Source organism: Miniopterus schreibersii (assembly GCF_964146895.1).
Source record: "Miniopterus schreibersii genome assembly, chromosome: 17".
NCBI lineage: Eukaryota > Metazoa > Chordata > Mammalia > Chiroptera > Miniopteridae > Miniopterus > Miniopterus schreibersii.
In genome coordinates, this window is record NC_138117.1 from 31,310,668 (window position 1) to 31,328,472 (window position 17,805).

The 17,805-nt window shown below is 34.5% G+C and overlaps 1 protein-coding gene across 1 annotated transcript in view; it reads left to right on the forward strand.

Annotated features, from left to right (window-relative positions):
- The window catches only part of ZC2HC1A (zinc finger C2HC-type containing 1A), a 36,365-nt gene that overhangs the window by 7,289 nt on the left and 11,271 nt on the right, over positions 1–17,805 (forward strand). Inside the window, exons 2-7 of the mRNA XM_081116468.1 lie at positions 415–488; positions 2,588–2,704; positions 6,449–6,590; positions 8,629–8,777; positions 12,534–12,633; positions 13,227–13,326. Of these exons, the coding sequence (XP_080972594.1) occupies positions 415–488; positions 2,588–2,704; positions 6,449–6,590; positions 8,629–8,777; positions 12,534–12,633; positions 13,227–13,326 (682 nt within the window). The remainder of the gene's footprint in view (positions 1–414; positions 489–2,587; positions 2,705–6,448; positions 6,591–8,628; positions 8,778–12,533; positions 12,634–13,226; positions 13,327–17,805) is intronic.

The window sequence follows — 17,805 nt, forward strand, 5'->3', positions numbered from 1 at the left end:
TCCCAGGAAGCCACCCCACTGATCACCAATGTTATTTCTGAATGCTTTGAAAATTAATAATATGTAATACTAACCTTAAGATAAATTTGGTTTTTAAAGGTTAGTCATTTACAATAGAGATATTTTATAAATTAAGAGAATATATAAATTGATTTGGTTAAAAATAAATCAGATACTTCCAACATATCAGTTTGGTTATCTTTACATCAGAACTTCTGTATTTGGCATGGCCTTTTTGACCACTGATAAACTCTAAGCCTTGTGCCCATTTTAATTGATAGTGCTGCTTATTTCAGATGAAACGAGACATTTTTCACAAGAACTGACAACTTACACATGAAGCCAAGAGAAGACATTAAAACTTGGAAGTTTCACAGTTTGAATATAAAATGAGCACATTCTTTTCTGTTTTAGAAAATGGAGGTGTCCAAGTTGGAGAATTATTACCTTGCAAGATTTGTGGAAGAACCTTTTTTCCAGTGGCATTAGTGAGTACCCTTCTTCCTTTGGGATTCAGTAGCTCAGGAATCGTGCAGTACTTTTGGATAACTCTCATAGATAGAGCCTGTGTGGAATAAATGGAAGAGATCCTGGCTCGTGTTCTTTGTTCAAGAGTGTAAGTTCCTTCCGTCCATGTCCGTCTGCTGTAGTGGTTTCTTCCCTTCAGAGTTTGACTGGGCTTCAAAACTTCCCTATGAAAGTATTAAAGTAGTCCTCTCTTTGTGGGGATATTAGCAAAAACAGAACGGAAAACTCTTAGAAAAGCATTTAATGTGTTTAAACCTTTAATGTATTTAAAGGTTTAGAATGATATAGTGTCTGGGATTTGCTTTAAAGTACTTCAGGAAGAAAAGCTGGGGAAAATGAAACAGGATTGCTAAAATATTGGTAATCGGAGCGGGGTGATGAGTAAAAGGAAGTTCATTATGTTATTTCCTCAGTGGTTATGGACATTTGAAACAGTCCAAAGGTAAACTTTTCAATGAAAGGGGTACCTAAAGTATATTATGCATTTTTTAGATATTTAGTATATACAAATAAAAGCAATTTTAACTGATTTTAATATAAAATAGCATCTAAATAGAGAATAAGGAAAAAAATGCCTATGCCCTTACATATTTTATTGTACCTTCAAATATAAATATGCATCTATTAATATTTTGATGTAAAGACTTTTCTTTGAATTCAGATCTGCTGATTAGAGTTCTACCATATAGCATTTTTCATCCTCTTAATATTTCCAGTTTGTTCCTTTAAAGCAAAGTGAAGAATTAATGACCCATAAATGTCACTCTGACTACAGACTCTTCTTAAATGACAACTCTTTTCTTAATTCTTTAAAAATGGCTTTCACACATTTATTCAGTGATTTTTTAAAAATCAATTCACTATTTATCAAATCATTTTCAAAGCATTCAGCTGAATTTTCACAGAAAAAAGTTCTTTTTTGCCCTCATTTATTTATGTAATAGATTTAATTACGTGATGTGATCACTGTAACAACTACAACTGGTGTATACCTCAGTTCTGGGGACAAGCACTACATACTTTTGACATAGACAACTCAATATGAGAAAGACATCTACTGGAAACTCGCCTGCTAGCCACACTTCTAAATACTTAAAAGATTTTATTCTAATAGCTATAATTTCAGTGCTTGTTTGTCAAAATGAAAACAAATATATACACAATTAATTACTAATTGTGTATTGAAAAACATGAGAGGCTCCGTGACACCCAATCAACCAGTTTGGAGGTTTCCTCTTGTTCCAGGTAACGTTTAACAGTTCCAGCTTGTTCAGTTAGTGTTTATCAAAATCTGAAAGGAAAGAAGTGCATTAAGTGCGCTGATGTCATCACCAGTGTGTTCTGTTTAGCGGAGGGAGAAGGGTTATTTATCAGGTAGGTTAACTGGAGGTCAGTTAAGAGAGCTTCCGTTGTAATGTTCTTAAAATGAGTAGATATGTGAATGATTGAATGAATGAGTTGGCAACCATGTTAAGAAAAATACCTGTAGGATGGGAACACTAGATAGTTCATGAAAAGTCCATGGTAAAGAATGGCAGAAAGCGTGAGTTCCGGAGGGAGGAAAGGGGGATTGTGGAGGAAGGACCCAGGGGTCAAACCTGACAGCTTTGTCCTGTTATTTTATGTTAACTTCAGTAAGCCAAACCATGTCTATTGTATTGACATTGTAATCCAAACACAAATGCAGTCTCAATATACATTTTTTTAGTATTTATTTTCAGATATTTAATGATGAAAATAGCTTTCGCCACTCAAATAGCTTTGACTTAGTGACATTATTACCCTTATTCTTTGCAGTATGAAGCTAGGAGAATATTAAATAACACAGTTTTGAAAGAGTATCTACACTTTTTTATGGTGAGAAAGATAACTAATAGCATGCATTATACATACTTTTGAACAGTTTTAGTCAAAGCAAGGTATGTCTTATTTATTTATGTATTATTATTATTTACTGTGTATTTCAACTTCAGGTTTTTAAACTGGTCTGAAATGACAATTTAAAGCTTTCCCTTCTGTAGAAATAAAAACGATACATTGTGTTTCTTCATCTTAACAGAAAAAACATGGACCCATTTGCCAGAAAACTGCCACTAAAAAACGGAAGACTTTTGATTCAAGCAGACAAAGAGCTGAAGGAACTGATATTCCAACAGTAAAACCCCTTAAACCTAGGGTAATTGTATAAGCTTTGAACAGTATTAACCTTGCTGCATTCTCTCTCTGTCTCTCTGTCTGTCTGTCTCTCTCTCTCTCTCTCTGTGTATATATATATGTATGAAAATTATAATAATGATCTGTTATACTAAGACTGAAGATTAACCATAATTTTGTGTAATGTTTTCAGCTTGAAATGATCACAAACTTATTGATTTTAGACTTCAGAAAGGGGGAGGCCAAACTACTGTCTATCTGTAAATTGGTGACAGGAGTTGTAGCATCTATCTCATGGCTTATTATGGGGATTACATAAGTTTATCCATGGCACTCTCTTAATAAATGTTATCCTTTGTCTTTCTTATGGGTTTATATACTTAAAAAATTAATCTTCAGGAAAAATCAAGTAAAAGCCATTGATTTACAGTCAGTAATTTATATTCTTGCTACTTAAATGGTAGTCCATTGAGCAATAATATCAGTGCCATTTTGGGAACTTGTTAGAAATGCAGAGTCTGAGGCCCACCCAGACATACTCATTTAGCACCTGCATTTTAAGCCAATCCTTGCCTGAGTCATATGCGTATTAAAGTTTGAGAAGCAGAATGTTAGAAGATTTTGGACATCGTCGTGTAGTTATCAGTATCTTTATCTGTATCAAGGAAATGAGTGGAGCAAAGCAAATGCAAACTCCATTTCTGGAGAAAGTAAAGGCAGGCATAATCCACTGACCACGGAATGTAAGGGCTGCCCAGCGCAACTGAGGTCCAGGAGAAGCCACCCATAAAGGAAGCACAGGAAGTGCTGGGGGGCCTGTAGCCCAGAACCTGGGAACCTGGCAACCTGGCATCTTACAGGTGAGGGGTCTCCTCAGCGTACAGGTGACTCCTTGATGGTGAGGGTCTTACCAGGAAATATTTATCCCCATTTACTACAGCCAGGCAGGAACTGGGATGAGCTGCAGGAGCTTGAATAGCCAGGAACTGGAATGAGTCTTGCTGAAGTGGACTAAAGCCAAGAGGGAGGAGGTGGGGAGAAGAGGCACAGAGTTAAGAGGCCCCGCCAATGGCAGAGGCCCTCAGAAAGCACTAGCAAAAGGAAAATACCCTTTCCCAGGGTGCGGGGCCCACTCTGCAGGGCCCTGTCTTGCGTGAGGGAAGTGTGGCTGGCAGCACACTTGCCCCATATTGTTTTAGAGAAGCCAAAGGGGTAAGGGTAATCACACTGTGAGGCCTTATTGGCATCTGTATCTGATGCAAACAGAGAAGGGAGCTAGTGGTTTGTGTAGCCTGGAACGCTACCCTCGGCCTCTCCTTCTCCCTAAAACCTCTTGTAAATAGCTGTAGCAGGAAAACCTAACTCATTCAATGACTAGTAATAAAAAACCATTAGCTCAGAATTGATACAGGTACTATGAGGAAAAGTTAGAAGAGGGCAGCAGGACTGACCAGGGGACAAGTGATACTCATTGTGGAGCAGGTGAATGTTGTGATCAGACATTTCAACATCAAGTAAGAAACATCAAAGAATTGGTCATTTTGAGCATGGAAATGTCCTTATATTTAGTTAAGGTTTTTGCATCTATGTTCATGAGACAAGTGGGACTATAATTTTTCCTTATACCAAAATTTTGTTGCTCTCGCAAGACTAGTAGGAAAGTTGTTCTTTTGTTTTCTGGTTTTTTTAAAAAGAGTTTTTAAAGGATTGCTGCTATGTTTTCCCCTTAAACATCTGCAAGAATTCAACAGGCAAGGCATCTGGGCCAGGAGTTTTCTTTGTGTTTTTTTTAAATAATAGATTCATTTAAAAATACATATAAGATTATTATGATTTTCTATTTCTTCTGGTATCTGTTTTGTAGTGTTTGCCAAAGATATTGTTCTTTTCATCTTAGTTGTCAAACTTATTAACATAAAGTTTCTTTATAATCTTTTCTTTCTCATGTTTGTAAGAGCTGGATCATGTACTATTTTCCATTCTTGATGATTTGTATTCTCTTTTTTTGATTAGTCTTGCCTTATTAGTGTTTTTAAAGGACCATTTTTTTACATTGTTGGTTTAACCTATATTCTTGATTTAAAAATAAAGACATAATAGGAATAGTTGGATATTTTAATAATATGACAAAATAAATCTCTGGTAGCACAAGAGTCAGCATCATGTTCATTGGAAGATGCTTAGAACTAGTTCTATTAAAGTCAGGAACAGGATTAACCTCAAACCAGTATGGTAAGCTCTAGCCCATAGTTAGGTGATAACAAGAAATTAGGTATATTGGGATTGGAAAAGAGGTGGTAAAACTGCCATTGTTAAGAGATGAAAACCCAGAAGAATCAACTGATATATTACTACCAATAATGAGAGAAGTCAGTGAAGTATAATGTTAATATACAGAAATTACTAGGTTTTATATTTCATATTTCAACAATTTCAACATAAAAATGACCCTTTATAAAAGAGAAATATCAAATATAAATATTTAGGAATAAATCTTAAGATAATAAAAGCATAAGAGTTCTGTAAATAATACTTTAAAATACTACTGAAAGACAAGTGTACACTTCTTCAAATGGAAACAGATCTCGTATTCTTGGATAGTTGGACCTAGCATAATAAAGATTTTCAGTTCCTTAAGTTGTTTATGAATGTAATGTTTTATTTTTACAGTTACAGTACAGTAGTCTTTAAAAAAAGTTAGACAAGCTAATTTTAAAGTTCATAGGGAACAGTATCGTGCAAGAATAACCAGAAAAGATTATAAAAGCAGAGTAAAGTAGGCTACCTACCAAACATTAAAATAGCATAAAGTCTCACTATTTAAAACACTGATACTGACTCAGGGATAGTCACAACATTGGAACCAGAGAGAACGTTGAGAAACAAGCCCAAACGCAAAAGAGAATATGGTCATGGTACTTTCCCAGTTCGGAGGGGAGGAATGTCAGTAAAGGACGGCGAGACAACTGTGCAGCTCTGCCAACAAACAGAAATACAACAAGTCCACATGTCACACCATCCATCAGGATAAACTCCAAGTTAATAAGATGAATGAGAGATTTCTGGGTGGAAACATGGAAAATTCCCATTTTACTCCGGGGGTGAGATTGGGCCTTGCTAGCTTACTACAAATCCAGAGACCATGAAGAAAAGATTTGTAAATTAAACTACATTTAAAAAAGTAATTTTCATATCAGAAAACCTTTTGACAAGTTTAAAAGACAGACATAATTGGTAGGGAGGGTTGGGGCTAGTCTTGTCTAAAGAGTTACTGGAAATTGTTTAAGAAAAAAAAAAAGACCAGTAAGATAACAGATAAGTTGACCAAGCATATAAACAGTTCACAGAAAAGGCAATACAAGTGATTCTTAATGGTGTGAAAAGATGCTCACTCTTACTCATTGTAAGAGAAGCCAGTTAAAATCGTAGAGAGAGCTCTTTTTCACCTCTAATCAGTTAAAAATCCAAAAGTGTGATAAACATACTCGGTTGGAGAAACTCAGGAGTGGAAATACACTCTTGGTGGGAGCTTAAATGCATGTGGCACCTCTAGAAATAAATTTAGCCGTGTCTGTTACAATTAGTTTCATTTTCAAAATTATGTATAATATAGTTGCATAAAGTTCTTTTTTGTAATTGTAAATTTGGGAAGGAGATCATTTAAGGACTCCTGATAACAGAATATTTAAAGTAATAATGGCGTTTACTCAACTGTTATCTCAATTTATTGTAAAAAAAGTTCTGAAACTGATTGATTTTTTTATAGCCTGAACCACCAAAGAAACCATCTAATTGGAGAAGAAAACATGAGGAATTCATTGCCACCATCAGAGCCGCTAAAGGCCTGGATCAGGCCCTGAAAGAGGGGGGCAAGCTCCCTCCTCCGCCTCCACCTTCTTATGACCCTGGTATATGCGTGTTGTTGACAGTAGTGTTCATGCGGGAGAACATCGATAGAATTTATAAGTTTTAACTTGTTATTAATCTTAATTCTTAATAATGGAACCTGATGAAGCATAATCTTTGAAAGCTTTGCTACAAAATAATGGTAATAATAAGCATTTAGGCTTAATAATCAGTGTTGAACATAGAAATGCATTATCTTTTCATTTCAATACTTTTATTTAAGCAAAAAGCATTATAATATCATTTTTAAAATAATTGTAGTGACTATTAAATGTCATTATTCCAGGAAATATTTTAATTATGCTCACTGTGAATTGAAATGTAGTCATTCAGTAGGAGTCAGAGGGTTTTGTTGCTTAGTTCTTTAGAATCTTCTCATCTGGGAAGGAAAAAAATCATATTATTGCTTCAAAAATGTACAGTTCATGTGAGGAAATTACCACATAAACTGATGTACCAAAATTATGCCCAAACTCATGCATTATTATATTTTCTGCATCAAGTGGGTAAAAGTTGCTTGTGATTGTTAACAAAAGCAAGGGTGGGGTGCTGGCCACTCCATCTGAGATATTAAGATACAAAAAGGTTTAAAATAGCACTGTTGACATGTTAACATTGATTATTAGAGTAGCCCGAAGAGGTATTTTAATGTAACAAGATAACTGCATGAAAATTGTGTTAGTATTCTAGGTTGGGATTTATTTCTTAGTAAAGAGAAATTTTTTTAGAAAATGTAGAAGTGATCATTTTAAACATTTTAGAGAAGTTGGCAAACTATTTGTATAAGGGCCAAATAGTAAATATCTTAGGCTTTGCAGGCAACATGGTCTCTCTCTTTTGTAACTACTCAGCTGTATTGCCACTATTATAGGTAACCAACCATAGACAATATGTAAGTAAATGGGTGTGGCCATGTTCTAATAAAGCTTTATTTATCAAAACACGCAGTAGGCAGAATGGATGTGGCCCAGGGGCCCTAGTTTGCCAACCTCTGTTCTAGAGTAATTAACTTGAATTCTAGGAGTATTTCTGGAATGACCCAACTGGGTTTGGGTCTCTTCTAATTCTCCCTTGAATTTTCTGTCTGTTTTGGAGGTATTTGTGTATCACAGCTTATTAACATAGCTGTATTTCTCATGTTTACATAAGATAGAGAGCAGGAGTGACACTTCTTCGGCATGACTTGGGCATTTAGAAAGTTTTAATCTCTTAGTCCTGACCAAACAACTCCTTTGTTATTAGATATTTTAGACCTATTCACTAATTAGCAGGATGAATTTCAGAGCTTCAGGTGAGCATAAATTCTAAAGGGTAGACTTCCTCTCAAAAGTAAACTTGAAATAAATTGAGATTTTTTTTGGCACTGCTGAATTTTTTCATTCATGTCTTCTTAGTGTCTCAGTTGAGATCTTTTACAGTGCTACAAAATTTGGTTTGGGATAATTTGGAGATTTAATTTTAAAGGAAATTTTATTTATAGTATACATTACATTTTAGAATATTTTATCATGGAAATGTTTGCTCTAAATTTGAATTAATTATGTTTTTACTTCTTTCATCTGTTGGGACTGCTGAAAAAATAAAACTGTATAAACTTGATTAAACTATTTTATGACTATTTTCTTCTAATTGAAATAAAAGATTTTAATAGGTGATCCTAAAGTTTAAAATATGTTTTGAATGTAATGTGTATTACTGCTTAACTAGTCTACCATGTAAAAATATGTATATATGATGAATATGTGTCATTATAGAAACAAAAAAATATTTTTCCTCTTCTTGTTTTTTATATTGAGGACTTATCTTTTTTTTCTTCAAAATTTGATTCTAAGCTGGGAGAACATTGGAATTTATCATATACTAGTAGACTATTTGTTTAAACATTTGTACTAAGTTTAGATAAGTCAGATTGGGTGGTTATAAGGAAATGAGAGATTTTATCAGTTGTTATTATTTGTGCTTATGTCTTCATATAAACATAATTCTTTATGTCCCATTTCAAGTATTATGTTATTTATTTGTTTCTTTTTTTTGCTTTAGATTATATTCAGTGCCCATATTGCCAGAGGAGATTTAATGAAAATGCGGCTGATAGACACATAAATTTCTGTAAAGAACAGGCAGCACGGATTAGTAATAAAGGCAAATTTCCCACTGATGCCAAAGGCAAAGCGACTTCTCGGACACAGGTGAAATGCACTAAATTATTTCTACAAACAAATAAGAGAGTGACTTTTTTTTAAGTTCATTGTTTTGTGTTTATGCTTTATAGAACATTTAAGTACAATTTTCTCACCTGCTAAAATTTATATATTACTATTCATAGATTTAGTAAGAAATGTGAATGACTGAAAAGAAATGATTAAAATTAATTTGAAATGGACTTGAGTTGGTAGAAACTTGAAAACATACAGATTTTAAAGAGGTGTTAGGGAAAATGTAAGAAAACAAGTTAAAAATAGGTAAAGCATATGCAGAGGAAACCAGAAGTGATAAGGGAGTAAGAAAATGCCAGTGAATTCTCATTTGAAAATCATGTAAGTACCGAATGTTTCCATGTTATGAGTGAGTAATGCTCAGGGGAAATGAACGTAGGGCCCAAGCTGCTGCTTTTAGCCTTTGTTTCTTCATCTGTAAGTGGTGGTCTACATGTGTACTGTGAGAACCAAGTGGAATAGTGTATGTGAAAGCTCTCAGCACACCATGAACCATGTAAGGGTTTTGTTGTATGCAACTGATTTTTACAGTACTGTTGTTTTTCTTTAAGCATATTGCTACACAGTAGCATTGATAATGTCACACTTCCAAGCAGATTTCTTATTTTACAAAGCTTTCATTTGTAAACAACTTTTTTAGTACTTTAAATCTAGCAGGAAGTAAGTAAATCAATTTCTCTCATTATTTATGAATAAAACATTGAATGTAAAGACTCCATTATAATTGGGGCCTCCGTGAGAGAATTCTTTCATTGAGTTTTTGTTCATGTTATTGGAAATAGAGCACTTCATTAGTATCATCATTGTGGGGAAAAGAACAGTGGCTCCTTTTGAATAATCTTCCAAACAGATGTCAAACACTTACCTTTTATATAAATTGTTAATAACAGTAATAGGATTTTTGGTTTCAAGAACAAAATAACCAGTAGAGCAAAGGGAGTACAATAGAAGGTAACAGAATGTATATTCCAACAATTAGGTGCCAAATGATTGATAAATGTGAAATCCTGGTAGTTGATTTTCCCACCTTAAATGACATCAGTGCTGATTCATCAGGACCCGGTTGTGTATGTTCATTTCAGCCTAACCCTATATTTTCTCATCTTTATTCATTCAACAAGCTTTTATTGAGTATCCTCTTTGAATCAGACACTGTAGCAAGTACTGGGTGTATATCAGTAAACAAAACAGAGTACTTTTCGTAAAGATGCTTAGATGCATCCTTGTTCTATATAGCAACTATATCTTCACCTGCACACAGTGATTTCAGTCCTGAGCATTTGTAGTGCTTGGATGAAGGGTTGGTCCCAGTAGTGCCTTCTGCCATTTTATAAGAAATGAATGTCCTCTACGTTCTCTAAGCTTTTCCACTCAATAAATGTCTTTGTAAATATAAATATTTGACTATGGAAATTTATTAGATTTGTGATCTGCATAAAAACACATGAAATAATCAGCACCTAACAAACATTTAATGAATGAAATATATATTGACTATTAATTGTATTAAGATAAAATTATTTTGTTCTTCTGAATGAATTTACATGAAATTGTTGTTAGCTAGAGTCACCCGAAAGCCTTTATAACACTGGGAGAACTTCAGCTAGATGCTGTGTAATAGATAAAATACACTCAGTGAGGAAGGGGTCAGATTATCTAGGTCAGGGGAACAGCAACTTACTGAGAGGCAGGTGAATATGTTTTAAACAAGGGGCATTCAGAGTAGTATGCGGATTCAGAAAGCAAACTAACCTGACTAGTTCTTATTGAAAGTAATAGGAAATATTATAGGAGATAGATAAGATTGGGCTAGGTTCTAGGTACCTCAGAAAACCTGACAATAAAATTGAATAAAATGGTAGGAGGCCTAATACAGAAAGCAGAAAAACAGAGCACCTTTTGAAAGGCATATTCTCCCTTTTTCTATTTGTAAGCCATTAAGTTAATAATAAATTCTAATATGTACATAAAAATTTATAGTCCCTGATATATAATACGACCAGGGCCCTTCCTGCCTGAGCGCAACCTAAAGGCTTGACCTCTCCATATGTAATATACCCCCGCCTTTATGCTGATCGTTTTGCTCTTTTTTGGTAGTTAACAAAATATGAATGGGTCGCCAATTCTGTTTTTTAATTCAGTTTTATGGGCCCTGTTTTTAGTAGACATCTCTGGTATTTTGACAAGACTCTGTTAGGGCTTGTTGTTCATATTGTTTTTCACTTTAAGATCTTTTCTAATGTCTTCATTGGTATATTAGTGGGAGAGACATACTAACAGATGCCCTTTTAGACCAGAAACACCTTGGCCCTGGCCGAGGAGCTCAGGTGGTTGGAGTGTCTTCCTGATACGCCAAAGTTGCGGGTTTGATTTCCTGTCAGGGCATATACAAGACTCAACCAATGAATGCATAAATAAATGGAACAATAAATTGATGTTTCTCTATCCTTTCCTCTCTCTCTCTCAAAATAAATTTTAAAAAATAAAAAGAAACACCTCAGGTTTTTAAAGAAACTGTCTTTATATGGCTTACCTCCAAGGTCTCTAGTCATTTGTTCCTCTGACAGTTATTAAAGGTTTTCTATTTGCCATAGGTTCAAGAAATTTTGGTTTCTGGCATAATAGTTCCAATGTGCATGGTATTTGAGTGTGTGTGAGACCCGTTTATCAAGATTTATTTTTTTTAAAGGTCACATACTGAATTTTGGAGAGTTATAATGTTTGACTTTGAAATTTGTGTTTAGCCAGCAGCATTTTAGTAGTAGTATTACTACTGATTATTGGTTATAAAATATTATTTGATTTTGGAAACTCAGGTGTAAAGCTCATTTTCACGTAAAGTCCTAACAGTCTAAAAACTGCATTAGGCTAACTCTCAGGTACACTCGCAAGAGCAGTGATCACCACATAGTGAAGCACTGGGCTGGCACTAAGGTGGCCTGAATCTTCATTTCTGTTCTGCTGTTAAATTGGGGTGGAACCCTGGGCAAGTGCATTTCTTTATATCAGAGCAGGTGATTGATAAGATATTTCTGTATTTAGTAAATGAGCAAAATTTGGCTCGTAAGAGAGCAAAATAAAATTAATAGTGATATCCCTCTAAAGAGTGGAGCAAAAATAATAATAAACAAGATAAGCTGATGTGCTTGTCTTTTCTCAACCCACATCCCATCCCTTTGACGTGGTCTGGTGAGGATGGGAAGCCAGAATTGTCTCTGTCTCTTCACATTGGGGATAAGCAAAAGGCAGCTATTGTAAAACTTGCCCAGACCGATATGTAATCGTATGCATTTTTATCAGGAAATGTGGCTGGATTATACATATGAAATATAAAACCACACCCAGGAACATGTAAAATCATGACCTTTAAAGCGGCACCACCCAGTGAGCAGTGTTGGGTGTAAGTTTTTCTATTAATACTTGCTTGGTGGTTAAAATCTAACATTGAGGAAATATTTTCCATCGAACCTTTTCTCCCCTGTGAGCTGGGAAAAGTTGCTCTTTGTTTATTTTAGCAGTGGAACATCTGAGCCAAACTTCCAGTTCACCAGTTTTGAGAAGGAACATTTTGGGAAACGTCTCTCTGAGGCGACACTTTCTAATCTACACTTTCTCACTTTGGGTCACAGTAGCGAGTAAAAGGATTACTCATTGAAGGGAATGAAACACTAATTTACAGTTGATATTCAAAAACAGTGTTGGTAAAATATTTTATTTTCACTATTTTAGTATAAGCCACCTGCTCTTAAAAAGTCAAATATTCCTGGGACCGTGTCATCAGGATCTTCACGATTACCACAGCCAAGTGGCACCAGCAAGACTGTTGTAGGTAATGAGAGCCATGAAATAACTCGTTTCCTTTCTTGGTATTTACAGTGTTGGTAGAGAAGAAAATGAAGATAGTGTTCCATTTGGATTATTAAAATAGATTAATAATTAGCAAGAGATATGGAGGATTAGTAATTATTTCTGGGTAAAAATAAACTAACTTTCAATAGCTTCTACTCTAGCTATATTATAGTCCCTTTTTTAAAGCATCAATGTATATCCTTGATGTTGTTAATGATATGGCATTTGTTCAGAATAGCCTACCAAGGTCTTTTCTAGAATCTTTGACCATTTTTCCCTCATTTCAACCTATACTGCTCTGAACTTGATAGTTGTCCTTAATAGACAAATGTTTAATGGCTTGACTACTGACACGTACCTTTATTTTTATGTAAATTATAAGAAAGAAATATAGAAATTAGAAGGATACTGTATGTTGTTACCTGGAAACTTCACTTTTTAAAAAACAATTCTTCTTAGTTGATAACTTGTTTAGATTTATTGCCACTAAGTGATTATTTTCCTTGTCAGATGCTATTTTATGTGATTTTTCTTTTCAGTGTGTCATTAAAACTAATACCTTTTTATTGTAAGCTGTGCCTTCAGGTAAAGTGTCTTCAGTTAACAGCTCTTTGGGAAACAAACTTCAGACCTTATCTCCCTCGCACAAAGGGATAGCAGCCCCTCATATAGGGTAAGTCTACATAGAATTGAATTTATTAGTGAAATATACACATATATATATAACTAAGGTTTTATTTTGTTTAGATAATTGACCTTTTCATTAACCTTAATTTTCTTTTCTAAGTTCATTTGTCTTTTAATATTGCTGGTCAGGATCACACTCACTGCTGTCGAGGGTCTGAAATATAACCACATTGGAAGGAAATCTAGTAGTATTTATCAAGAGTCTTAAAACATTTATATTTTTGAATGAATAATTTTACGTGGGGACTCTAGCTAAGGAATTCATTTGAAATATAGAATATTTTTGCAGTAACCATGATTTATTAAGCATTATGTATCAGGCACTGTGCTAGACATTTTACATATGTTTTTATTAAAACCACCCCACTAACTCGACGGTCAGAGAAGCAAAGTAACTTGCTCAAAGCCACACGGCTGTTAAAAGTTGGAAACAATACAAATCAGGGTCTCTTTAGCTCTAAACATTGGTCTCTTTTCATATGTTTTTATTATAATGTAAAAAATATAAAATCACCCAAATGTGTCTAGCTTTTTTCAAAGAGCAAATGTTGAAATCAACAAAGAGATATTATGCAACCATAATATAATATATAAATTTTAATAAGCTGATTCTGCTCTAACACAAGTGGAATATGGGATATGAACTCCATGTTTGCTATGATAGAAACTAGAAAAATAGGTGTAGACCAAAAAAGACCCAATATGCTGAAATAGTAATAGTGGGTGATTCTTTCCCTTTCATTTAATACTTTCTAAGAACTTTTATTTTTCTACAGTTTTATATGCATGGCTTTCAATAAAGTAGCATAACTAAGTTTTCAACAATTATGCTACTGTGAGAAAATTATTGATAACACTAGAGATTTTAATAGAAGGCCTTGTCTTTCAGTAGAAACTCACTTTCTCTTCCATTTTGATGTCAGAACATTGATTTCTACATCACCATTAGAAGGAGGGCTTATGTCTATATCTTTAAAAACATTGATAAAGTTGGTATAGGAAGGATAGCACACAGTACTTTCAGATGTAGGTTGTTACTTTAGTTTTTATACAGGAAATATATATGAGAGTAAATATGAAATGAGAGTAATTGCCTTTGGTTTCCTAATTTGGACTATGTAGAAAGTGCAAGAAGGAATAGAATTTAATTTCTTTCGTAGAAAAAGAAAAATAATCAACTTCCAAGATCTGATTAGTTAAATTTTTTTCTTTTTCTTTTTGTTGTGCTTCCAAAAAGAAGAGACAGCTGTCCTTCAGAAAGAGAGAGGTTATCAGTAGGTCACGTGTTTGAAAAGTAAGAGGTTCTCAGCTTCCAGTGCTAAAAACCGATTTGATTTTTTTCTTGCTTCTCTACTGATTTTACTTTAGTAACTAAATGATAGACACAGCCCTGTGTATTTTAACTTACAAAGCCTATCTAACCATATCACAAAGAATTACCCTCCATGTTAGTTTATAGTTTTTGTTTGTAGTGTTATTTATAGTTTCATTTGCAGCTGATTATGCATTAAAAGCTGGCATTTTTCAGTACCTCACCCATCATGCTGGTAATTTTATCGGTTGGTGATAGTGAGTTATATTGACACCCTGTATTCTTACATAGAGCATGTGAAGCTGGCTGGTATATTCGAAAGGGGCACTGGCTTTGAATTAGAAAACTAGGCTTCCAGGCCCTACTTTGCTACTAAATAGCCTTATGACTTTGACTTTCTGCCTGTCTTGTTTCTGTCTCTGACAACATCTGTGACTCTGCTGACACTGTGACAACTGACCTAAGAAAATCCAATCAACATTTATATGATCCCTTGGAGAAAATGTTTTTACTAACAAACAAAGATTGTGAGCACATACTATTATGTTATGTACTGCTTATAATACAATGAAGAATTAAAATTTCTGGATCTCTCACATTGTATTAAACTGTCAAACATAACTATTCAAATCCCAATTGTCCATTTACACATGATTCTTACATATTAAAGGAGTGTTTTTAGATACTGGGAAGAGAGCGGTGGTGTTTGCTTCTAGCTAATGTATTACTATTTTAACTGGAACGTTACTGTATTAAACAGAGCCATTCTGGCTACCTAGTTAGTGGCAGACTTCATTTGTCTTTTAGAATTACTGAGGTAATGATCTTTTTCCTGTTTCCCTTGCTAGATTAGATTATAAACTCTGTGATCAGAAAGCCCTGTGTGTTTTCCTTGCCTACAGATGTAACTACAAAATGTTGTATAATGCCTGGCATATAGGCACACAATAAATTTTTGACAAATAAATGAAAAAAAGTAATGAATTAATAAATTAAATCCTTTGTTTGTCAACCTGTTGGCACATCACGGAATCATGGTCCTGGTACTGATGGAACAATTGCAGGAAGTTTGTATGGCAGCTGTTATTTCCATTGACACAGGTGATTCAGGATAGAGTAAAGGAATTAAGTCACCTGGTGAGCTGAAATGTTCAAGAAATTGAGCATCTTCTGAGATTAGTAAAATGAAACAATTTCAATAATTTGGAATTATTTAAAGCCTGCATATACACAATCTTTGTGCACAGCTTATCATGCATGCCAGTGATCTATAATATTAGCATGCATTGGAATCATACCACAGAAAAATATATCTTTGTCCTGGGAAAAAGTCTTATGTTTGCTAATTAACTTATAGACAAACTGTGAGTCAACCAATTTTAACAGTTTTTTTAAGCAAAGCATATACCCAATGGAAAATCTCCCCTTATTCTAGAAGATGACTATCATGAATCCCAGGAGATTTCAGAAGTATTATGAAATGCAGAGCTTTTAAATAAATATTGCCACATTTGAATTCTTTCACAGAGTTTAGTCTTGCCTTGAGAATTATGTTTTCTTAATGGTTACTTACCAGCTTAAAATGGACATTTCAGCTGGTAAGTTTCCATAGCTAAAATATCAAATTTTAAAGCTTTATAGCAGGACATAAGTTCAGTTACTGTGAAAAACAGAAGTTTACTTTGGAGCAACAGAATGCATGTAAGGAACATTTCTTAATTCAAAAATTGAATTTGGTTCTTCATTCTTTATATTGACAACAGTAAAAAAGAAATGTCTAGTTTTTTTGTTTGTTTTTTTAAAAATATATCTTTTATTGATTTCAGAGAGAGGAAGGGCAAGGGAGATAGAGATAGAAACATCAATGATGAGAGTCATTGATCGGCTGCCTCCTGCACCCCCGAACTGGGGATTGAGCCCACATCCCGGGCATGTGCCCTGACCGGGAACTGAACTGTGACCTCCTGGATCCTAGGTCGATGCTCAGATGCTGAGCCACGCCCGGCCGGGCAAGAAATGTCTAGTTTTGACGTGTATTTTGCCTTGTCTGGGCTGCCTTCTTCCGCTGGCACAGTGGAGTGTGATGGCAGAGCCGGCCTTGCCTGCTAAGCCTAAACTACTTACCGTCTAGCCCTTCACAGGAGCAGTTGGCCACTCCTGATGTTAGAATAAGCAAATTATTGTAGGCATTAGGTATTTATAATTTGAATATAGAGGTTTTTAAGGATTCTTCATTTATACCCAGAGATGGAACTGTTATTTTTTAGGTCATTTGGGGTCTCTAGGAACTTTGGCTATAGATTAGCAACCTGTGGAACCAAAGTGTTTTTTAACTTTTATTGATCCAACACATTTTGATGATTGAATTGAAAGAATAGTGAGGAATTGAAAGTATACTTTCATGTTGACTCTGACCAAATCTAGGTGCCAATTTAAGGACATATATGAGAATGAAATTCTGTGTTATGTTACACGATCAGATTGCTTAGTCTGCCAAAATGTCTGCTTTGTGGGAGTGCTTAGTTGGCTTCAAAATACCCTCCTCTCTTTTCCTTAGCAGCAGCAAGACTACTTTTACTGCTGAATGGATTCGTTTATTACTGCCTTAATTTCTTACAGACCTTGGGTGTATAATAATTGTCATTACTGAATTGGAGCCTTGAAATGAAAATGGCATTGAAGCATACTCTAAAAATATCAATACTGTTAGTTCCATAATGAGGTACTATCAGATGATTGAAATTATATTCCTCAAACTGTATGAATAATTAAAAATACATAATAAAGTGGATTTGTCATTGTACTTTCCCAATATGTATTAATTCTCAAAGTAACCTCAGAAGTAGATGATGTAGAAATTCAGCATTAAAATCAACAAAGGTGCATTTCTTTCATAACTTAAAACATCTAAGGCCGTGCAGTCAAGGCAGACACGTAATATATACAGACTTCCTGGTTTCTGCATTCATGTTGTTCACTTCCTAACTGATGGTTTGCAAGACCAAGAAAGACATAAAGAAGAAACTTCAACCAAAGAGCAATCAGTTGGATTGAAGCCTTTAAATTCCTTTTGATATCATCACTTTTGCAAAGATTTCAATTTCTTTTCTAATTTCCCTTCATCTTGTTGCTGCTTTGACTTATTTTTAGTGC